We start from the raw sequence: 24,782 nt of genomic DNA on the forward strand, positions 1-24,782 counted from the left end.
AGCAGACTGTTGTATACAAACTGTGAATCTCCATAGATGCTCAGACGTGATTGTCCCCTTGTGTCTAAACACACAAAATACAAGCTGCTATCTGTACAGTTTACATTTGAAAAGGAAGTATAGATATGTACTTTGCAAAGATACATGATTTTACAGCAGGGGTTTACCCAAACTTTTTTTTTTACAGCCACTTTCAAAATAGACAACAACTTCACCAGAAGAGCTAAATTACATCAAAGAAAGAATCAGTGTATTGAAAAGTAAATAGACTAGCCAATTTCCCAAGCTCCCATGTTATTTTTATGTGTTTTTTTCCTCTTTTCTTTTCCTCTGTTTTGTTCTTTGAAGAAATCCCTATACATAAAATGAAAATAATTTCTGGATATTTTCTTCAATGCTGGACTAAGCAGTTTCTTAAAACAAGACATTAGATTGCCCTTCATTTCCAAATGCCTTGAAAATAAGATACACTACTGCTTTAAAAGAACCACCGGAATGCTTCGGCACTGGGAACAGGTGTTCTCTATGAAAAAAAAACAAAAAAAAAAGCAAGAAAACAAGTTAAGCTTTCTTTCTATGCCAATATAAAATTAGATTTTTCTCCTTTACACTTCAGCAATATCTTTAGTCAGCAATATACAACGTAATGACTTGTATATTTCAACATTTAATAAAAAGAGACATTCTCAATCTTAGGATATGACGAAAATTAGAATATTAAATTTAATGCTAACATATAATGATTAAAACATACTGATCTTAAAAAAGAATACAGGAAATGCAAAATGAATAGCAACCAGAACAAGCACATAGCACCATAAAACTATGGACCACAAAAGGATTACTTTTTCCTAGTTTTACCCTTATATATTAAATGTATTATTTAATGACAGATCTTCATTTATTTTTTCTATATCAAAAAGTATATGATCAACTATGCATGTGGTCTTTAATATTAGTAAGACACATGTGTATTGTATGCAATAAAAGGGACTAATTAACTTACTCTACCATAACCCACACCAATGAAAACATTACCAACAATTTAAACTGAAATTTAGATCTCTGTTTTTATGTAAAATCTCAAAACACATACATTTATGTGAAATATATGTAGGGCAAAGTCAGAATTAGGTGAAGTAATTTCTTGATTCTGGAAGATTTCTTTTTATAGTGTGCTAATAATAAGTATCATGTCAATATTACCTGTATCACTTATCAATGACTGAAATGCTAAATGTATTTTATCAATAATCTAATGAGCACTATTCTGATAAAAATGTCCATCTGAAGTGAGTCTACATTTTCAATAAGTATAAAGCCATTTTAATAAGTATAAAGCCAATCACACTATTTTTAGTGAAGGCAGATAAAGAAAAGAAGCTTAGGGTATATTTTCTTACAGTGGCAAATAAGTCTTACTTCTTAGACAAATCCAAAAGGTCTGTGTAGATTGTAAGATAATTTTTAAGAATAAATAAGTATAGGGCTGCAGAGGTAACTCAGGGTGCTTGCCTTAGCATGCAGCACACACACACAAAAAGTGCATGCACATGTACACAGACACACAGACACAGACATGCGCACGCGCACGCGCGCGCACACACACACACACACACACACACACACACACACACACACACACACACACACACACACACACACACACACACACACACCAGCTTTGCTAGCATGCCTATAATCCTAGTACTTGTGAGGCCAAGTCAGAAGGATGGAGAATTGCAGAGTACTCTGTGGTACATAGCAAAACTCTGTTGCAAAAAAAGAAAAAGAAAAGGAAGGGAAGGAGGGAGGGCCAAGGGTAAGAAGACTGAACAAGACTGGTTTATTAAGTGAATGTTATTTTTAAAATACTTCTTAAAACAATACTCATGACACTTGAATTACGTATTTTAGAAGATACACCAAAAACTATACTGTAATGTTTTAATAATTGAGACTAGCATTTATTTACCTTCTCATCCATGAATTATCTGAGTTATGGGATTGTCATTCTTTTATGTTAAAAATGTCACTCCAAACTAAGGGTACTGAAGTAAGATATCACTTACAATATAGGTGAATAAAACAATTATTTGGAAAACAAATCTGCTTTTCACTATGTGTACTAAAAAAATTTTTAGAGAAAACTGCCCGCACAACTAATAACAAACTTCCATATTGTTAAGAAGAAATTAATAATTACTACAATTTGTTAATTAAATGTTGCAAGTGTGTGTACCAACTGTTTAACTTGTGAGGTATCTTCTCAAAGCACAGAAGTTCTCTTATTCTCAAAAATATAGCCCTGGCTTTATTAATATTTTACTCCTATCTTGATGAATTCACTAGTTTTCTTCTTCCCACTATCCATGCATGGAACTCTGAGTGAATAATAAATAAACTCCTAAACTGCTCTCCCAGATTGGCATTAAATACAAAAAGTAAAATGTTCCTGTCTTAATTACACTTACTTAATCACTATCAAAGGACCTTATGACATGAGAGAACATGTACCCATTCTAGTATTCATACTTTATAGGCACACAAACAGTAAATGGAAACCTGAAAGTTTATACCAGATGCTAACTTGCTAGCTGATGCCAACTAAGAATAAATTTTATATAAGTATGCATAGTTACACAAATGTAGTCATTTTTAACGAGATAAATTAGATCCAAGTATATCCATGCAATTATAGATCTCTGGTTACAGATTCACATATTAAAAAACAAACATGTGCATATATATTCACGTATATTCACATTTATGTGTATTTGTGTCACAAAGTGATGCCAAATCACTCTCAGATGCCAATTGGAAGCCGGATATAAATATGTACTTTTGTAATGTTGTCTCTTGGTAAACATATATGTTTATGGAGATAAACAGAAAAATTTATGGGATACATTTTTTTTAATGAGATGAAGTCCTTATGCCTTAGATATGTTCCTAAATTGCTCTCCCAACTCTTTTTTCTTCCTGAGCTCCTTCCTACTACTCGGTTTTATTTGCAATATTAAGAAAAAGTAAGTTTATAAAAATGTCGCCTAGTGTTACGGTTCATTATTGTGGGTGGGAAGGGAAGGCATTCACTTGTCAATCTTACTCATATTAATCAAAAGAAGCTTCAAAAACCAAAACATGGAGTTTATTTTTTCCCTTCTTCCCTCCCCCCCCCCAGCACTAAGGTTTGAGCTCTGGGCTTCCCTCTCGCTAGGCAGGAGCTATACCACTTGAGACACACCTTTAGGCTTTTTTCTGCTTTAGTTATTTCTCATATTGCATCTCAGCTTTTAATCTAGCCAGCATCAGACGTTGATCCTCCCAATCTATGCCTCTTAAATAGTCTGGGTTTCAGATGGCTATCTCCATACTTGGCTTTTTTATTGTTGTTGAAATGAGGTCTCACTAACTTTTTGCCTAGGATGATACAGACATAGTTCAGGCTGGACCACAGATTTCCTACCCTAACGTGATCTCTCATTAACTACTTTATTAACTCTGTGATTTACTGAGCAATAGGATACGTGGAGGCTAATGTAATCCCCAGAAATTAGAATATCAACAATGTATTGGAGAAAAAAATGAGAAAATAATCAGTGAAGCGTACTTAATTTGTTTCCTTCTATTAACATCTTTGAGATCAGGAATCCTAAAATTGGCTACTTGGCAAATCTCCTAAAATATGAGAGAAAATTTAGGAGTGATGGATTCCTTGGAACAAGTTATCCCCAGAAACGTAGAATAAGGCCACTCTAATACTTTTATTTTCGAGTAAACACAACAGCAAATCTCTTTGGTGGTCTAGAGAGCATATCTGCCCTCTTGCTCAGCTTTCATAAGGCTCATTAGCAATTTACTTTAGGCCTGGCCTAACTTCTTAGAAAACAGGATGGTGCCAAATTGTTTTCCTAGGTGATGGGGTTGAACTCTTAAGTTTCTGATTAAGCCTGTATGAATTTGGGCACACAACTTCCTTAATGATGTCAGCTACTGAGGTCGTTGTTATGAAGATTCTATGAACTGGCTTGGGGACTCAACATGCCAACATGGGGGATTAAAGTCTCAAGGAAAAACAAACTCTGGATGAGACCACAAGGACTTCCAGCTTGAGCAGGACTGTTATACTGAGTGAGAGGAAAGCCAGATCCCCTTAAAAGAGATAAGGGACAAAATCGAGTTCATCAGTCTTTTTTTTATGACAGTCTTACACACTAATAGGAGCCTGGCTTCCAGAAGCTTGTGCAGAAACCTCCAGATCCCCAGGCCCTCTCTGCCAGCACCACTGTCAAGTATGGTACTCCTGAGAACTCATCCTACCTAGACCAGATCCATAAGGACCTTTAGGGAACAAAAAGAGAGATAATGAGCTCTGTTTCTCCTTTCAGTATATATATATATATTTTTTTGGTGCTAGTCCTGGGTTTGAACTCAGGGTGTGAGCACTGTCTTTGAGCTTCTTTTGCTCAAGGCTAGCACTCTACCACTTGAGCCACAGCTCTACTTCTCAGCTTTTTTTTTTTTTTTGGTGGTAGTTTTAATGGAGATAAGAGGTTCACAGACTTTCCTGTCCAGGCTGGCTTCCAAGGATGATCCTTAGATCTCAGTATTTCAAAGTAGCTAGGAAAATAGGCGAGAGTCATCAGTTCCAGCTCCTTCAAGTAACTTTTTTGAGCCAGGAAACAGCCTCTAATAAAAGAATGACTTAATTCAAATATATTTTGCATTTGCCTTTAAGAAACACAGAAATTATTACCTCTGGGAGAAATATATTTTAGTTTCATTCTTGTTTTCAAGGAAGAAATGATCACATAACCTATGATAAGTAAGAATCCCACCCCCTCAAATGCCACTTTAAGAATTTTAAGAGTGTTTCTCTTTTTTGTATCTGCTAACCAATCACAGTCTGTGGGCTTTTCAAGTCAACCACATGTCTACATATTTTTTGTTAGAAAATAAAAACTAATAGAAACTCAGCTCATAAAAGCTTCAAATGAGACATCTATACCTCTACACATCAGGATTTCTGAACTGGCCATTTCTATCTAGATACAAGTAGGATGTTGCACACACCACTATACTTAAGTCTAATCACTTCTAATAAGTTAGAGCAGAGGTATCAAAGAGAAACATTAAAGATAATTCATTGCAGAAGCTTGCCTCACACTTATGAAATTTTAAATGGAGATATTTGTGTCATTACAAATTCCTCTAGCTAAATTAGGCACAGTGGCAAACAGAGATTGGGAGGATTTCAGTTCTAGGCCAGCCTAGAGAAAAAGTTTGAGAGATCTCATCCTGAATTAGGTGCCCCAAGCCTGTATTCCATGCTATAAGGAAAGAAGAACTGAAAGGATTATGGTCCATGCTGGACTGGGAATAAAACAGGGACTCTATCCCAACAACTAACTAAAGCAAAAAGGACTAGGAGGTATGGTTCAAGGAATAAAAAACCTGCATAGCAAGTGTGAGACCGAGAGTTCAAACCTCAGTATCACAAAAATGAAACAAAACTTAGCAACAACAACAAAAGTCTCACTGCCAGTGGACAACTAAGCCACCTTAGGCCGCCACATTAGAAACTCCCACTGTATTGGGATCGCATTCCTCACACCAGCATTTGAAGGCCTTAAAAAAACGCCCGATAATTCTGTATAAATACATAGTGTGTGATATAAGAAAACATAGCAATAGGCCTTCCTCTTTTCCTTTAGCTAATTAAATATAGGTGTTTTCATGGATTCTTATAAATTTTTCAAGCTTGGAGTTTTTGAGGGGGGGGGATGATGAACACCAAAATAAAGATTCTTCCTAGTAAGACAACTATTTTCCTGATGTATATTAGTACATCCTCATGGTACATTAATACCAAAAAGGAGGACAAGGGGGCAAAGGAAGAGGAGGAATAGAAGGAAAGAGGAAGTGGAGAAAGAGGAGGAAATGGAAGAGGAGGAGCTAAAATAATGTCACCTAGGTCATTTGTCAGTTTTTGTTTTTAGCACTGCAGATAGAACCCAGGGTTTCTTACTTGCAAGCAAGACAAGCACTCTACCACATGGCCTGGCCCAACTTATTAACAAAAACTTGTGACTGTGACATCTTCAGCCCTGTAATTGAGTCTCTTCCCTTCTTTCCTCCCTACCATGGGCAACCCTTAAATATCACCTCTGCCACCCTATGATTTTAGAAGACATGATCAGCTAACTTTGCAAAAAAAACCCATAAACACACGCAAGTTTATAATTATATAGGAAAGATACTAGGTTCACATGCAGATAGAGTCAAGAAAACAACTGTCTAAAAGATTTTTGGGTGTATAGGGAGAAAGAGGGTTGATAGGAAGGAAAATGACAAGTCTAGCACTATGATTCATGCTAGTCTAGAGTCAACCCATTCCCTTACCCTCCTCCACTCCCCAAGACACCCATTTGTGATCCTATTGATTAATAATCACTTGCTATATGCCAAATCTTTTGATTAATGATAGGCATAATGGTATTTCCATTACGTTTTCTAAAAGTACTTAAAACCACATCATCCCAACAAGTGAACACATTTCTTGAGATAGCATGTATCTGGACACAGACTATAATATAGTAAGTGTTCAACAGTAAGTAAAAAGAAGAAATTATTTCAATGATCTGCAACTTAAAAGATGTTTTTCAAAGATGATTTCATATCATATTTTTAATCTTGCATGTAAGATACAGCATGAAATTAAAGTAAAATTGTAACTTAAAAAGCAAAACTTCATTAATAAAACTATCTTGAGAGAAACTGAAATATAATATATATAACACACACATGTGTCTTCATGATTATATTATATGCAAATAAATATATTTGGTTATAGACTGAATCATATGTGCATGTACGTGTACATGTACATATATATATATATATATATATATCTGTGTATGTGTGTATAGAAGTTTAGTAATGAAACTTCTCTTTGAAATTTCCCTAGTAACTATTGTTGAATGTTACAACTACCTCTAGGTGAAATTCTTGGTAAAGAAAGAGTTGTCCAACAATTTTGAACATTTGGTAATCTTGATCATAATCTAACCTGTATGTCACTCTATTATTTAAAAGAATAAGAAATATTTACGTAAAATGCGAGAAAAGGAAAAGTTGCTATTAAAAAATGATATCTTCTCTATCAAAGCACAGATTTGGATATCTCCTAATTTAATTAAAAATATATACAAAGTTACCGCTAATATTCATTAGCAATTCAACCCCTGCTGTTTCCTTTTATCACTGACCTGAGAAATAGAGAAATACTTATTTTTCATATTGTCTACAAGTGAAAATAACAAGACTCACAGAGAATTGTTCTCCTAGTCTAAGTCAAAACACCATTTTGGTTTCAGATATAGAACTTCATTTTCTTCAGATTTTTCTGAAAAACAGCCTCTGGGACAGGCCCAAGCTTAATAGACTACTACAGGGTTTATGTCTATCAAGTACTAAAAGGAATTGAGCAAACAATAGTTCAACCAGTCAGAAGTTATCTTTAAAATAATATATTCGAGTAAGACTATGCTTCTAAGAATAACGTGACTTTTGGAAGCACTTTCTGGGTTTTGTTTCCTTTTTTTGTTCCTGTCTTCTTTTTCCCTCCCTCCATTTCTTTCTTTCAACTACCACACAAAATGCTCCAGTTCATACTCATACTGACTTTGATATATTGGTCTTATCCCTAAATATCTTTTAAAAATACTTGTTGTATGTGTGTGCATGCGTGCGTGCATGCATGCCAGTCCTATAGCTTGAACTCAGGGCCTGGGCACTGTTCCTGAGCTTTTGTGTTCAAGGCTAGCACTCTACCATTTTGAGCCATAGCTTCACTTCTGGTTTTCTAGTGATTAATTGGAAAAAAGAGTCCCCTGGACTTTCTTTCCCAGACTGGCTTTGAACTGTGATCCACAGATTTCAGCCTCTTGAGTAGCTAGGATTACAGGTGTGAGCCATTGGTGCCCAATTAATATTTTTTAAATAATAAAATTGAAAGCCAATAATTACTTTAATTCAATTGTAACAAGATTTTTACATGTCTCTGAAATCTTTAGAAATACATTTTGTGAATAAGAGCCTATCATGTTCTAGAATAAATTTTTAAGTATTCAGATTTTAACTTAATCTCATGATATTTTCATGGCCTATCTTTTTTTGTAAATATTGTTTGAGTAGAGTTACACACTCAGTTAACTCATTAGCCAAACAAATTAGTATAGCTTTTTTTAAGCACAGGGTTTATAAGATGTAGTGTTGGCTACTATTCTTCTCATTAAATCCCTCTGGAATCCTTTTTATAGACTCAGTTATAGATTCAGTTTATAGATTCAGATTATCCTTAGACACGTAAAAATTACTCAAAGGTTTTTGGTTAATTTATAAATGGTGGATAGCCTCCATCTCTCTAATCACCATCATTAATTTTAAAGATTAGTTTCCTCATCCTGACCTTCCTATGTTTCTAATTGCAGACTTGAGAATTACTCTGTGTGTGTGTGTGTGTGTGTGTGTGTGTGTGTGTGTGTGTGTGTGTGTGTGTGTGTGTGTGTGTGTGTGTGTGTGTGTGTTGGTTCTGGGCTTGAACTACAGGTCTAGGTGCTGTCCTTGAGCTTTCTCGCTCAAGGATGGTGTTCTACCACTTGAGCCACAGCTTCACTTCTGTCTTTTTGCTAGTTAAAAGGAGATAAGAATCTCACAGACTTTTCTGCCATGACTGATTTAAACTGCCATCCTCGGATCTCAGCCTGAGTAGCTAGGATGACAGGCATGAGCCATTAGTGCCCAGCTAGAATTAAAGAGGATGTTAAGTAGAAAACAACCTTGTTATATTTTTCCTGATATTTTGTTCATTATGTTAAATAAAAGGCAGCAATGTCCAGTGGCTCCAGTTGACTTAAACCCACATCCACAGTATCTTTTCATAAATTTTAAGACTTTAATTACCACTGGTCATTTATCAGTTAAACTACAATGAAGATTAACTTCAAGTATGACAATTCTTTGTGCTAACCTACTCCTTTCTGACTTCTCTTCAATCTGTGGCAATCCTTAGCCTCCTTTGTCTTCCCTCCCTCCCTCCCTTCTTCCTTTCTTGTCTCTCTCCTTCCTTCCTTCTATATTTGCCTCCTCCAATATAACCTTTTGCCTTATTCAAGTGAAAGAAAACAGTTCAGCAGTCTATAAAATATGGATTAAAATACATGAAAAATATAGTAAAACTAATGCTACCTCACAGAAATGTCAATCTGTATTACTTATGTAGATCTGGGGGAAAGGTTGATTCAAATAAACTTAAAGCTTTTAAATAGGAATGAGATTGCTTTTACAATTGTCCACACTTTTGATTATATCATTTTAAATTTGTCCATTTCCTGAACTTGGAATTGAAACTATGAATAAGGGGGTTAAGTACCTTGAATGAAGGACTAAGACCTAGAGTGGAAGAAATGCAATGGTATTGAAAATCGTTAATAATAAATTAGGAAAGTCCAAATTCCTTAAGCCAGGACACAAACATGCTTGTGTGTGTGTATGTGCACCTGTGTATATACATGTCCACATAAGTATCTTCAGAATAGTACAAGATAAAAGATAAATTTCCAACCTAAATATCTGCTCAATTGGATTTATCAAGGGTTTACCACGTTCTTTGTGATGTCATGTATTCCTGAATAGAGCATAGATATAGATACAGACCTGCCTGGAAGGAAATACACATTCTTTACAGGAATACATTTAAATTTTACTCTTGGTTTGAAATATTCAAATATAATCTCTTTCCTCACTGCAGACTTGTTTGATTGTGTTGAAGGTATTGAGCTAGTGTTTTTCCAGCAGTTTTGACTGCAGTAAACAGTCTGCATTATACAAAGCAGTCCAGAACAAGCACACATCGCATTTATGCGAACATGCAGAATGAAGCAGTACTTAGCAATAGCTACTGCATGGGAGGCGCTGACACACTTGGCTCTCTTCTGTTCTATTTTCAAAATATCATGGTGGGAAACCCACACATTGGTTTGTGTGCCACTAATGTACTGTCTGCTGTGACTTGAAAAACACAACATCATAAAAACTGAGCTCACGTCCCACCACACAAAAACATATGTGAATGGAGTCATGTGACACATATCTCAACTATTTAGCTTCATAATGCACTTAACTCTGCATATGGCAGCCTCACAGACCACAGCCTGCTAAAGTTGAGTAGAGGATTCCATACCCTCCTATTTTCCATCTTCTACACCTCATCTTTATCTTTCTTATTCTTAATGCCATTAAAACCATCAATATGCCAGGTACAACCGGCTCATGCTTACAATCCTAGCTGCTCAGATGGCTGAGATTTGAGGATCATGGTTTGAAACCAGCCCAGGCAGGAAAGTCTGTGAGACTTTTATCTCTATTAACTAGTGAAAAGCCATAAGTGAAGCTATGGTCCAAGTGAGCACCAGCCTTGAGTGAAAAAGCTCAGGGAGAGGGCCCAGGCCCTGTGTTCAAGCCCTAGGAGTGGCAAGTTGCACACACACACACACACACACACACACACACACACACACACACACACACACACACAGATAATCAATGTATCTCATCAAATCTATAGGAAATAACACTTTCCAAAGAAATTTACTCCTCAGCACAATTATATTTTTACCATTAATTCATTATCACAAATATTCACTATTGACACATAATTAACTCTAAATAGTTTTCTTTTTCAAAAAAATTATTTCATCTCTCTTTCCACTCTGTAACACTTTGAGGCCAAAAGAAAAAAGAAAAAGACTACTGCAGAATTCGCCAGCCTTGCTAAAATCCACAGAAATGCCCATCACTCTTCCTGATCTATGTGCAGAAATCTCTTCTGTCCGAATCCTGACTTGATCTCTAGCTTTTTGATGTTTCTATCAATCATCTAAGTGAGGTTTGCTGCTTGTGCCAGAAATGCATGGTCAGCAGTTTTCCCCATTACTTAAGACTTTTCCCTACTTTCTCAAAAATGTCCTATAAAATATGTAGATCCATGTCTATGAAACATAAATGGGATCCCATTTTCTCCTCCTCTTGGAAATACTCGCTTTCATTTACACTTTGGAATTACCCTACTAAGTGCATCAGCGGAATTTATAAAAATAATAGCCTTAGTTACAATATTCCTTATCTCTAAAGGATTTGCCACTCTGTTCCACTGAAACCTATGCTCTGACTTTGGAACCAAATATATTGAGTCAAGTCACAGAAAAAAAATATTGTCTCTCAGTTTGTATTTTTCTATTCTCTGCAAAATTTCTGATGGAAAGCTGACATCTCTGATCTCGTATTGATCAAGTCGCTGCTAGTCACTGCATTTAGTATCCTGGCTGGAATAGTTAATATTTTACTAACTAACATCACTTTTTGTTCTCAACCTTTTGGTCCTTCTTAACTATTTTTGTTTCACAGACACTCTGTTCTTATTTTTCTTAAATAAAAAGGCTGGGCACTGGTAACTCATGCCTGTAATCGTAGCTACACAGGAGGTTAAAATCTGAGGCTATCGGTTCAAGACCATCCTGGGCAGAAAAATACCCAAGACTCATGTCTAATTAAGTAAAAAAAAAAAAGCTGGAAGTGAAACTGTATCTCAAATGGTAGAGTGAAAAAGCCAAGTGAAGATGCAAAGCCTTGAGTTCAAGCCCTAGTACCAGCAAATACACTTTCAGAAAGGAAGGGAGGGAGGGAATGACATTTCTATAGTCATTTCATTTACTATCACAACCATCACAGTTACCTATTTTACTTCCTAACTATACTAATGCATTGGAGATTTTCTAATTTTTTAAGTATTTGTTACACATGTTAGCTAAAAGTAATTACAGTAAATACATGAAAATATTGAATTAGTAATATAAAACTGCATTGTGTTGTGTGTGCATGCACAACACATACACATACACACAACTATGAAAAGAAATCAAATGGATGGTGGTGGAGTTGCTGTAGGAAGAAAGGAAGGAGGGAGTGCTAAATGATGGAATTGTCTTGTTGAAGTGATGGACTTGCAAGGCAACTGCATGGCCTCCTCAGGCATTTTTCAATGCAGATGGGAGAGCAAGGAAACTTGTTTGTCTGGTTTGTGTCTGCAAGTGAGCTTAAACTGGATCTTCGCCAAACTGCATGATTAAAACAAATATTCAGAACATACACATCACAAAATAAATCTACCTGGCCTCTAATATGTGAAAACTATGAGTAACTTGCTGGTATGTAAATATAGCTATTTTCAGAATTTTTATCGTTCACTTTAAAATAAACTAAAATTATATAGCATCTTTCAGTTTACAATGAACATTAACTTCAGGTAATATTATAATATTGTAAGATGTATTTATATTGTTACTCTCATTTTCTTTTTCTTTCTGTTAGTCATGGGGCTGGAACTTGGGTCCTGGGTGCTGTCCCTGGCCTCTTTTGTTCAAGGCTAGTGCTATATGTCTTGAAGCCACAGTTCTACTTCCAGTTTTCTGGTGGTTAATTGGAGACTTTCCAGCTGGGCTGGCTTTGAACCTCGATTCTCAGATCTCAGGCTCCTGAGTAGCTAGGATTACAGGCATGAGCCACCAGCACCCAGCTGGTGGGTATTGAAGGGGAAATAACATTTATAGAAAGCTTTTTCCTATGCAGCCTCATGGTCTCTACATAATGTTTAACAACATAAAAACAGGAAGGAAGGAAGGAAGGAAGGAAGGAAGGAAGGAAGGAAGGAAGGAAGGAAGGAAGGAAGGAAGGAAGGAAGGAAGGAAGGAAGGAAGGGAGGGAGGGAGGGAGGGAGGGAGGGAGGGAGGGAGGGAAAAAGAGGAGGGAAAGGAAGGAAAGGGAAAAGAAGGGAAGGAGGGAAGGAAAGAAAAGCAAGGAAGGAGAGAGGAGATGCAGGGAGGGAGAGATGAAAGAAGGAAAGGAGGGGAAGAAGAAGAAAGGAAAGAAGGAAGCAAGCAAGTATCTAGTATTTTATTTCCTAAAGAAATAGACCTTGAAGAGGGGGGAAGAGGGGAAGTAATTGCTTTGCCACTAGCCACTATTTAGTAAGAAAAGTAATGTGAAATAGTTGTTAAATAATAAGAAAGAGGAAAAAAATCCTGTAAACTTGTTCTTATATCTATCTATATATTCTGACAATCTTAAATCAAGAGACAACCCTGAAGTTTCTGAGAGGAAAAAATATTTCTCATAATGTTTTAGAGTAGAAGTTAACAAGCCTGCTGGGATCCTTTTAGCCCCTGCAGAGCTAAGTCTTCAACATTATTAAATGGCTGTCTCATCTGAAGTACGGTGTGACATAACTCAATGAACAACAGAAAACATATGATGCTGAATGAAGGGAGGTTTTCCCATTTCCCTGCAGAATAATTCAATTCTGAGACAGGTATTTGCATGTGATGGTATAAGACAGGACTCAAGGATAAAATCACCAAGTAACTCCCAAAGACAGAACAATGATAGATAAAGAAGTATAAGAAAAGCAGGAACACTGAAACAGAAGGCAAAGAACAACAATTTTCACATATAGTGTCCTAAAAATTTGAAAAAAAATACTTGAAAACCACTTTTTAAATGAATAGTGTTATTTTCTAGAGTGTTGTTTCACTAACATCATCTTACAGTCAAGCCAGTGACTTAAAAAAATTAATAAAAATTAAAGACTATACCCATGCATATGTGTTCTACTTTTGACTTTTATAAAATTATTCTAGAACTAATAAGAGAGGGGAGAAAGTAGCCCTTTCTCCAACTTTTACATATTTATATGGACAGTTAAATAAATCTGGAATTCTACCTATTCTGTCTAAAGTAATAATTTTAACCTGATATGGCTAAATGAAAAACATATGAATTTATCTTTGGTATTTTGTATATTGTAAGTAAAAATAAATTGTAACAATCTGAAGCATATTCACTTGTATAAAAGCTACTGAATATTAGGACATTTAGTTCATCTTTTTTCAAGGCAAACCATATGTTTAGACAATCTGACCAATTCAAGTGGACCACTAATTTCTAAGATCATAAACGACATTAAAAGAAATTATTAAAACCATTTTAACCTATATCTTGGGGGATTTTCAAATAGCTGAATGTTTAATTTTGTATGCAAGAAGACTATCCCAACAATGCTTCCAGAACTATACTACGTTCCACGTCCCAAACTTAATAAACAATGGTCCAGCTGGAGAAAGTATGGATGGGAAACTCATCCTTTTTGCACACTTTTTAACTTCCAGTCTTTCAGATCATTTTGTTACACTGTTCTATATTGATCTGTAAGTCTGACTGTTCAAAGTCACCTTTTCATTCAGAAAATAGATGGCAACATACAGTACTTCAATAACCAATTTACTAAAACTTTAGAAATCAAGCAACTTTTACTACCTCAGAATTAAGTATTTATTCCCTCATGAACCAAATACTTTTATCTGACTATTGAAATCTGAAGTTTAATGTTAGATATATTGTTTCTCAGTGGTACTCTGATTAGTTGCTTGCATTTTATTTGAAGATGGTTGAATTTCAAGCAAAAATTTATATGGTGTAGTCTACAGATTTTGATGGCTTTATTTACTATTCAATTCTCCTCTGGGAGCTCACTTAGATTTTACTTGGTGTTTGGATGGAACAGAGTTTCATTTAGGACTTCTTCTGAGCAGGGCACTGGTGGCTCACATCTATAATCCTAGCTACTCAGGAGGCTAAAATATGAGTATTGCTGTTCAAAGCCAGCCCACGCAGGAAAATTGGTGAGACTCTTATCTCCAATAAATGATTCAGAAAATGCAGGAAGTGGTACTGTGGTTTAAATAGTAGAGTGCTAGCACTGAGCACAGGGGCTCAGGGACAGAGCCCAGGCCCTGAGTTCAAGCCCCGGGACTGCAAAAAATAATAATAATAATAATAATAATAAATAACAAAAAAACCCAAAAAACAAAAAAAACTATTTCTTTTAAAACCAATTTTATTTTTTATTATTTTTAAACTGACAGATAAAGATGGGCATATTCACCCATGTACAATATATTCATATATATACGTATATATATATTCATATATATATACGTATATATATATACATATATATGTGTGTATTATATATGTGTACATATACTATCTTTAGCTCCTTTGGATTAAACATACTGATGGGAAGTGAACTTCAATGGACATTAAATACTTTGACCAAAACCACTGATCTGTGGCTTTGGCTTTAAGGGCTCAACTTTTCTGAGTTCTTCTTTTTCCTATCACTTATAAAGATACTATCATTTTGTACTGAAAAATTATCTTTCCCTTTATAGCTAATGATGTGTTTGCATTTTTGTATTAAAACAAGAACTTGCATCTTTTTAATTCTTGAAAATGGAATCTGAAAAGACAGCTTTTAAATTGCCACATAACTTGATAAACGGGAATGTTTCAAATCAAGAAACAAAACATTTATATTTGATTCAGTGATCATAATTACTGAATTCATACTTTAAAAACCTTACAACAGGTTCAAATATTCACTAATATTTTTTCCAACTATACAAATTCTGAATTTGAGTGACACCTATTTTCTGTGTGGTCTACAGTTGAATGTCCTCAGCAAGTAGGTGTCATCATTTTTACACAAATTAAAAAGAGTGCTTTGACTAGATTTTCATAACTGTCTATACGTTTGCATATATATAAATTATGTCCCTCCTCTCTTAAAGTAATCTTTGCAATCAAGTTATCATTTTTTAAATAATACCTGGGTAGTTTTTACCAAAGCCTCATGAAGATCAACCTAGCTTGTAGAAGAAGTTGTCCTGTTCTTCAGTATAAAATTTTTAAAAGAAAGAAAAAAAAAGAAAAAGGCATCCTTTCCCCTGATTTTCCAGTTTCTCAAATTCTTCCCTATGAAGTTGTGGCAGTAGAGAGAGCAGGTGTGGGGGCAGGGAACTCTCCCAACCTCAAGAGGCATCCCTTAATAATGCAATTCCATAAATCAACTAATGGGGGGAGGGGGACCAGATCTGTGTGGTCTTTAATGCTGTCCCACTGAGATCAATCATGTCACCTGAACAATGTTCAGGCACTGAGAACCTGGGGTTGCCCAGGGGATGACTTTATCCCTTGAGCCTTATCCGACTGGAATATTGTAAAAAAAAAAAAAAAAGAGTCATCAGAAACCTAACTGCTGTGAATATAAAAATTTAAGGTTGTCTTTGCTTGTAGCTTAATGTTATAAGAATTTGCCTATATAATCATGCTGGTTAATGTATCTAGGAACTCAGTATCAATCACTGGCATTTATATTAATGTTTTCCACATCACTATTTAAAAAGCATTTTTAACAACTGCTTCCAACAATTAGTGGCTATTACTACAGAGACTAAGTCAACAGCGAAATATGCAAATATATAGTCCTGAAATCATAGAAAAACTAAATGATTTATGTGCATGATCCTAAGTATTACCAAGAGGTAATATGTAATCAAGGGGTGAAAATTTTTCTGTGGCATTAATTGCTGCTCTTAAAATTAAATGAAGCAGGAAATATAACTTTAAAAGGAAGGCTAAGCCAGGCACCAGCGTCTCAGGCCTATAATGTTAACTACTCAGGAAGCTGAGATCTGAGGATCAAAGCCAGCTCAGACAGGAAAGTCCATAAGACTCTTACTTCAATTAACAAAAAAAAAGCTGGAAGTAGATCTGTTGTTCAAGTGGTAGAGGTCTAGACTTCAGAAAAAAAAAAACCCTCAGAGACAGTGCCCAGGCCCTGAGTTAAAACTCCAGAACTGGCACAGAAAAGCAGAAGGAAGAGGAGGAGGGTGAGGAGGAGGGTGAGGAGGAGAAGGAGGAGGAGGAGGAGGAGGAGGAGGAGGAGGAGGAGAAGGAGGAGGAGGAGGAGGAGGAAGAGGAGGAGGAGGGGGGAGGAGGAGGAGGAGGGGGAGGAGGAGAAGGAGGAGGAGGAGGAGGGGGAAGAAGAAGAAGAGGAGGAGGAAGAGGGGGGAAGGAAGAAAGGAAGGAAGCAGGCAGGCAGGCTAGTGTTGGACTTTTAAAAAGTAGGCAAGAATGCTTGCACATCCATGTGAGTCTATCTTAATAGAAAAATTGATAATACCTCAGTCTCTGAGATAAGACTCAGTAAAAGAAACAAACAAGGGAACATGATGTTGGAAGGGATAACTAGAAATACATGTCAAGAAGATGAAATGCTAACAGGTATTCTAAAGTCATCAGGATTTGCTACCAAGTTTCCAAATGGCAATCTAGAGATTGCAGCCCTATTGAGCTCACAAGTGACCATCCCCACTTAGCAGTAAATTCAGTGTCTGAAACACCTTAGAAGCCCAGGTCAGTAGTGGGACTTTTTACTGACCTCCAAGCCATTCTTCCAGCTCTCTTTCAAGTCCCTGTCACTCTGACAGGTGTCTGGTGGCCTCCAACTATACACTTGTAGGTATACTTTAGTTTACTACTTGCAATTCCTAATTTTTAATGACCTACATCGACTATAGACAATTTTCTTTCTTTTTTTAACAAAGCCTTTTTCTTTCTATGGCCAAATATTGTTCCACTGATAATATTTAAACAATAATCCCCACTCTGATAGAAGAGAGACTCTGAGGAAGAGAACGTCTTGAGACTTTCCTAATTTGCTATCCACACCCAACCTTTGGAAGATCAGCAGAACTTTTATGCATGAGACTTTTCAAAAGGAATGAAAAGGACTCTATGCTATTTTGTGAGCTTCCAAAATGCCTAGGAAATTTAAACATCATATAACAAGCTTGTGGGAAAACTATTGAAAGAGAACAACAAAAAAAAAAGGTGTATGAAACTGTCTTAAATTGATACATGAGCACAGAAACTTACACAGGAAAAACAAACCCAAAACAACCCTACTGGTTACTTTCTAAGTCCAAACTTTTCAGTAGTCCTTGTCCATTAAATGCCCGAAAATGGCATGTTCATAGTGCCGTAATACAAAAACCTATAGTTCTATGTACATCTCAAAAGAGAAGGTTCAAAACCATGTATTTCTTATCAATTGAGTATTCATGAGAAATTTTACTAGAGCTGAATCTAATTTTCTATGGTTTTCCATGTCTAGAGAAGTCATAGTATCTTAATCCTTAAAGGAGAACTCAAACGTTAAGTTGAGCCACCAAAGAAGATACAAGAACCTGCACTCTGGTACTAGAATCTTTGCTTAAACAGAGGTACCAAAGGAAATACAATAAATCACCCTGCAGTAAAGTTAAACTTTTAACAAAGACACACTTTCTCATGTAAAGAGGATCAAGTGCAATATTTTAATGGAACTGATTGTAGTCAATAATATTACCCATACATTTCTGATTTTTGGAATCCCAAAGTGCTATCTGCCTTGATTTATACTACTATACTAAGAATAATAATTTTTATAAAGTGATACTGGGATTTGTGTTCAGACCAGCAACAAAAATCTTTAACCCTGTCTCCATCCTTTCAAACATCATTTTCCAGTAATTCATAATGGAACTTCACCAAAGAAACATCTCCAAGTAGTGCTCATAATATGGACAAGAATATACAGACACTCCTCTTAAGATAGCTTATGGAAGCCATACTCACTCTACAATCCAGACCATACAATGTTCCCAAATACTAACCCCCTGGAGTCTCATTTTGCAAACAGCTAACTATGGTTACCTTTCCATGATTTTTAAAATATACCATCAAATCATTTGCTTTTGTAATTTTCTACTTTTTTCCTGTACTGTTTTGATCCAGATACTATAAAAATTTCACCAAACACACTAACTTCTATATTTAACGTAACAGGCTAATTTAATAACCATTTCAGAGACCACCTATAGAATGTCTTTTCTTAAGGACAGAAGTCCAAGAAGCTAGCATTGATCATTATTAGATCTTGAACCCAAACCATTCTTGATGTGTAGAGCAATTCTGTAACCACAAAATGGTTACTTCGTCCAACCCACAACCCAAGGGAAGTACTTTACCATTCACTTCTGAAACTATGTAAAACAATGTCTAAATCCCCAACATTTGCCCTCAAAAGAACTAACTGCATCCTTTGATGCGAAGTCACAACTCCTTAAAAATTGGTGGTGGTCATAAGTGTTCTAAATGATTTCTACTTTCTCAAAAAAAAAATGCCAGATAGGAAAAAACAAAAAACAAAAAAACAAAACTGGAAACCTTTCAGGTTGAAGAGACGAACTATCTTAGCCAGGGGTAGAAAAATCAGGTTATTTCAGTGTACGTGTGTGTGTATGTGTGTGTGTGTGTGTACACATTCGTATATGTGTATATGTAATATGTATGTGTGCATTTATGTATGTCTCCAGATACATGCACACACGCTGTGTCTTCACCTTCATAACTGTGCCACACTATTAGGTCTCTCTAAGCTATAAGTATCTCTAGGATATGATATATCCAATTCTTTGGACATAGGTATGGATTTCTCTTTTTTTTTCCTTTTTAATAAGGAGGGTGCATTTTAAAGGAGTCAAAAGCGGACCACACTGAATGTCAGACTTGTGATTATCCAGAGCAATTGCACACACACACACACACACACTCTCACACACACACGCACACAAAGGAGGGGCGCCCCCTCTAGTGTAGCAGCAGGGCGGTGCCACGCCCAGGGTTAGCTGTGGTGGGACAGGGTGGCGCAGAGGCCGCGCCCTCGGCCCATCCATCCACCCAACCCGCCACCGTGCGGGGCTGGGTGGCTCTCACAACCTGAAGGCGGCTTCGGAGAAGGGGTACTGCACGTTGAAGCCCGACAAGCAGCCCTGCGTGGGGGGAGAGGAGAAAGGCGTGAGGAGGGCGGGGGGGAGGCTGGGAAACAAGAAATCATCTCCTCTGACCTCTAGCGAAGTGCCAGGTTTTTTCTTTAGCTCTTCACATTTCCTAAATTTGCAGATCTGGTGTCCGGTTTTGCGGTTCCGGCAACTGCTGCAGACGCCACAGTTGATGAGCCTCTTGCAAGGCACGCACACCCCGCAGCGTTTCCGCTTCTTCTTGGCGGGGTTGGCCCCGCCAGCGCCCCCGGAGGAGGAGGAGGAGGAGGAGGAGTGGTTCTGCGGGCAGTCTGCCAGGTTGGCAATCTGGAAGGCGCTGTCCGTGACGGCCGCCGAGGCGGCGGCGGGGGAGTGCAGCGCGGTCATGACGATGACCCCCGGAGGTAACGAGATGCCCCCCAAAGCCGGGATGGCGGAGAAGGTGCCCACGCGCTCGGGGAGGTTCATGATCTCCGCTTCCGCCGCGCCGCACTTGAGCTTGTTCATGCATTCCCCCGCCAGAGGTCTGCAGTGCTCGGGGGACAAGGTGGAGAGGAAATTAGTGTTGGCCATTTGCAACGACGACGACGGCGGCGGCGGCGGCGGCGGCGGCGGCGGGGGCGGCGGCGGCGGCGGCGGCTGCTCGGGCGGGCAGCCGGCCTTGGCCAGCCGCTGGGAGTCGGTGCGGTGGGGGAGGCCGGTCCTGCCGCCGCCCGCGCCCCCGCCCCCGCCCGCGCCCCCGCCGCCGCCGCCGCCGCCGCCCCCGCCGCCGCCGCCCGCGCCCCCGCCCCCGCCCGCGCCCCCGCCGGCGGGGAGGAGGGCGGAGGCTGCGGCGGCGGCGGCGGCGGCGGCGGAGGCGGAGGAGGAGGAGGACTTCCTCCCGCCCCCGCCCCCGCCGCTGCCCCAGAGCATGGCGGTGGCGGCGGCCGCCGTGGCCGCGTTGTCGCAGTTCCAGGGGGCCATGCCGATGCGCGCGGCGGCCGCGGCGGCGGCGGCGCTGCCCGGGAAGATCGGGGTGGTGATGCGCGCGATCTTGGCGGCCTGCGGGAAGGCGCCCCCGTTGGTCTTGTAGAACGAGGTGGCGAACGAGCGGTAGCGCTCCATCTCCGAGTTGTAATCCACAAGGCTGTTCAAGGCGCCCTCGGGCAGGTGGCTCTCCTTGGGCAGACCCGGGGTCTCCGGGCTCGGCCCCGGTTCCACGCAGACATTGCTGTTCATGGTGCAGGGTGGAAAGAAGGGGTGCAGGGTGGAAGTGGTGGGGACCGCCGGGTCCGACACCTGGGTGGGAAAGGGGGGGAGGTGGGGGGGCGGGAAGGGGGTGATGGTGGTGTTGGGGTGGGGGCTGGGGTGGGGGGAGGGGAGAGCGGGGCCGGGTGGGGAGAGCAAGGTGAAGGGTGGCTTTATTCCTCTCCGGGGCGCATTTCCATAGACGGTGCACTGCCGGGCAGCTGCGTCTTCCTTTGCATTATCCTCCAACTGTTACAACTAAAAGAAAGAAAGTCATTCCAACGAGCTGCTGCACGGAGGTGGGGGGGGGGTTAAAAAAAAGGTTTAAAATAAATAAACAGCCTCCTTCACAGACACCCCCCCTCCCCAGTTACCCCCTCCCCAAAGCGCCTACATTCTTCAGTCGGGTCGTTTGCATAACAATCATCAAGACGTGATTCCACCCCCCCTCTGCTAATTCCTCGCCCCCCCCACTTCCTACCCCAGCTCCCTCCCTCCCAGCAGCACCGCACAGCTTCTCCCCCTCCCCCTATTCTTGTAACCCTCCTGAGAAAATGTATTAATAGCCAGGATACCCAGGGAAAGAGGGAAGACGGGGTGACGAAGGCTGAGGGAAAAGGGCAATTGGAGTGCTAAAGACATGCAAATCAGGGGTGGGAGGGTGATACTACCTATAAGCAGAGGGCATTTAAACATTATGAAATGTGTGAACAAGTGCTGTCGGGGCATGCAAATGTTGCAAAGTAGAAGGGGGAAAAAAAACCCACCAGCAATGGCCCTATGAGGAAAATGAACAGGAAATTAGCAAATGAAGTACTGAGAAAGTCTACAATACATCCGAGTATAAACTGTAAGCAAACACAATACAACTGAGAGCTGAGAGACTGCCCACATACAATCTGAACTAAAGAGGCAGGGAGAGAGGCGAGAGAGAAGAAGAAGAAAAAAAAAAAAAAGGACTACCAGCTGCCACTGTGTCCTTCTGTGTCTGCGGTCATTAGTTTGAATCCCAGCACAGCTGGCTCTGTTAGGGTCTTAATTCAATGGACCAAGGACAGGTCTCAATTGTACAAGCCATTTGGTGGTGGGGCTTGATCGGGGTAAGAGGATGGTGTTCTACTTATTTAAAAGAGAGGGAGGGGGGAAGAAAAGAAAGATGCACCCGATAATTTAAAAAGAAAAAAAATACAAGCAATGTCAAAGGCTTTGAACCTAGTGGCTGCAGCCTCTGTCAGAATATTCCCAGTTATTCCCCATGGAAATTGCTGTCTCTTTCCAAGATAAGAGGAAAGCATGGATGGGACCCCCCCTCCCCCAGCCACACGAATTTCTCACAATCACTGATTTTTCTACATTGAAAAATGTAGAAAAGATCCCTGAAGAAATAACCATCACAATATTTTTTTTTTCTTTTGCTCCTTTGAAGGAGGAAAGTTTAATGCTAACTGGGTGTTTGCATTCATCTCTCTGCTTACAAGAAAGCCATTATTCTGCTTTAGGAAGAGGTATTTTAGTTGTGTATTACACAGAGAAAGATACACCACAGCCTTTTAAGAAATAAAGGTATAAAGTGTGTATGCACCTTAAAAACCAGTGTCTTTGTTTCCAGATATATATGTATGTGTATATATGTGTATACACACACACACACACATATATATATATATATATGTAGAATCTCTTTCTGTGACATCTTTTAAAGCCCACAGATTGGTCTAACATGTGGAGTTCTGGGAATTCTTAATGTGGGCCCAGTAGTCTCAGTCTCAAATATTCAGACTTTAAAATGGATATCAATTATAGTAATTACACTTATAATTAGATTAATGAACCATTTATGCCTAAACTCCAAGTGCAGAACTTCCAAGACCTACTGATGAGGTGCCCTAAAAACAGAAGTTTATGTAAACAAATCTCTATTAGGCAAAGTAAATCAAGATAAGGAACCTCACCCCAGGCTGGATAAAAAGCTAGCAGGCATCTTTTCAATCACAGCAAGTAACTAATCATTCAGGAACACCTCTGTGGTTTCACATTAGGGAAAACTGCTCTCTTCTAGGGTCTGATGGCAATACAAAGGGTGCCCCCAAAATGCTCCTGGCTAGAGATTCTTGATGCTTGGAAGGGATGAGAGGGTGAGGGGAAGGAAGGTACTGCAAGAATATGCATATAGCTTCAGTTTCTGCAAATCACATTGCAACTGCAAGATCCTAATACATGCTACTCAGTTCAAACTAGTTATGCCAACCATGCACCAGGTATCATCACACTGAGTGGAAGGGAAATCAACATTTCAGTCTTTTGACCTTGTTCCAAATACAGGAATAATGCAATGTCCCCTTTCAGAGTCTCAGAGTGGTGTTTCAAAACAGAAGCTGTTCTTGCTTTTCTCATGGCCACCACCTCTCCTCACTTCCAACCTCAAGGTTTAATGCCGCCAGAAACTGTAGAAAAGGATTGTACCCAGTCTCTAGGTCATTATTGTTTAATCCTCGCATCTCTGGAACATGAAAATAAAGGTACCTAAGCCACCTCTATTGTTTGGATTTTATTTAGCATTAAAATAACACACACACACACACACACACACACACACACACACACACACACACACACACACACACACATAACTCTAGTCCTATACCAAACCTCAATTAAACATCCAGACTTCATGAACCCTAGTTTGCCTTTAAACAATGTGACTGTACATACCTAATATTGTATGTCTGCTCTACCAGAGACACAGAGATCAAAGGTCACATTTAACATTCAGGAGGAGGGGGCGGGTACAGATTAATTAATAAATTAATACAGCCACGGCTTTTATTGCTGGAGTCCAGCATTAATAATCTACTTTTACAATCCCAACGGACAGCAAACATTGGAGAGAGAGAGAGAGAGACAGATTGAGAGAGAGAGAGAGAGAGAAAGATTGAGAGAGAGAGTGGTAGCCAGAGAAAGAGAAAGAACAATCACTTACCAGTCTCTTTTTATTTGGGGAGCCTTAGAATTTGCAGACGCTGCCAGTCTGCCTTTAATTAGTTGCACATCACCCCCTAACACAAAGAAACACAAATCCAGATGTGTCTTGGCAGCTCCCAATTACAACTTTAATACTTGTAAACAAACTGTTGGGGAGGGGGGGGGTAAATAAATATGCGGATCAAAAAAAAATACCTGTAAATGGCTTTTTTTTTTCTTGTTGCAGAGAGGAGGAGGAGGAGATGGTGTTAGTGGTGGGGGTGGCAGGAGGAGGAGGTGGGGTGGGGGGGAGAGGAAAGAGCCGAGTGTGCGTGTATGTGTGAGAGCCGAGCGCGGGGCTGTAGCCGGTGGTCTGTCCTCTCCCAGCGCGTTGCTCTCCGTCCGTCTCCAGTCGCTGTGTGCGAGGGAGGGAGGGAGCCGGGGAGTCTCTCCTCTCTCTTTCTCACCCTCCCCCCTTCTCTCTGTTTGTGTGTGTGTGTGCGTGCGCGCGTGTGTGTGCGTGTGCGTGTGTGTGTGTGTGGTTGCTGGGGGGAGGGGATCGCAGAGAAAGGCGAGGGAGGAGGTGTGGAGCTGGGGGCGGGCGCGCGGGGCGGGGGGCGGGGGGCGATTGGCGCGGAGGTGAGGAGGACGCGGGGACGTGGACACCTACTGATGATTGGCTGCAAATTACACGGGGGACAAGAGGCGCACGCGGGCCAGCGCTCCTTTTCACAAATCCTCGGCTCCGCACCGGAGCCACGTTTGCCGGCT

The 24,782-nt window shown here is 39.5% G+C and overlaps 1 protein-coding gene across 1 annotated transcript; it reads right to left on the reverse strand.

Annotated features, from left to right (window-relative positions):
* Positions 1-191: 191 nt before the first annotated feature.
* On the reverse strand, positions 192-24,506 carry Cxxc4 (CXXC finger protein 4). Its single transcript, XM_070022382.1, has 5 exons — positions 24,228-24,506; positions 24,031-24,106; positions 20,465-21,308; positions 19,911-20,407; positions 192-523 (listed from the first exon to the last, which is right to left on the reverse strand). The coding sequence occupies exons 3-5, from the start codon at positions 21,039-21,041 to the stop codon at positions 479-481; spliced, it is 1,119 nt and encodes a 372-aa protein (XP_069878483.1). The 5' UTR covers positions 21,042-21,308; positions 24,031-24,106; positions 24,228-24,506; the 3' UTR covers positions 192-478.
* Between the last annotated feature and the right edge of the window lie 276 nt (positions 24,507-24,782).

Source organism: Dipodomys merriami, unplaced genomic scaffold (assembly GCF_024711535.1).
Source record: "Dipodomys merriami isolate MVZ:Mamm:240054 unplaced genomic scaffold, mDipMer1.0.p SCAF_15, whole genome shotgun sequence".
NCBI classification, from domain to species: Eukaryota; Metazoa; Chordata; class Mammalia; order Rodentia; family Heteromyidae; genus Dipodomys; species Dipodomys merriami.

What these genes read in the sequence shown, in the direction of transcription:
- Cxxc4 (XM_070022382.1), bottom strand. Translation starts at nt 21,041, where the DNA reads ATGAACAGCAATGTCTGCGTGGAACCGGGGCCGAGCCCGGAGACCCCG. An exon ending in GGCCGGCTGCCCGCCCGAGC is followed by an intron (nt 20,408 to 20,464) that starts AGCCGCCGCCGC and finishes CGCCGCCGTCGT; the next exon opens with CGTCGTTGCAAATGGCCAAC. An exon ending in AACCTGGCACTTCGCTAGAG is followed by an intron (nt 524 to 19,910) that starts GTCAGAGGAGAT and finishes TTTTTTTCATAG; the next exon opens with AGAACACCTGTTCCCAGTGC.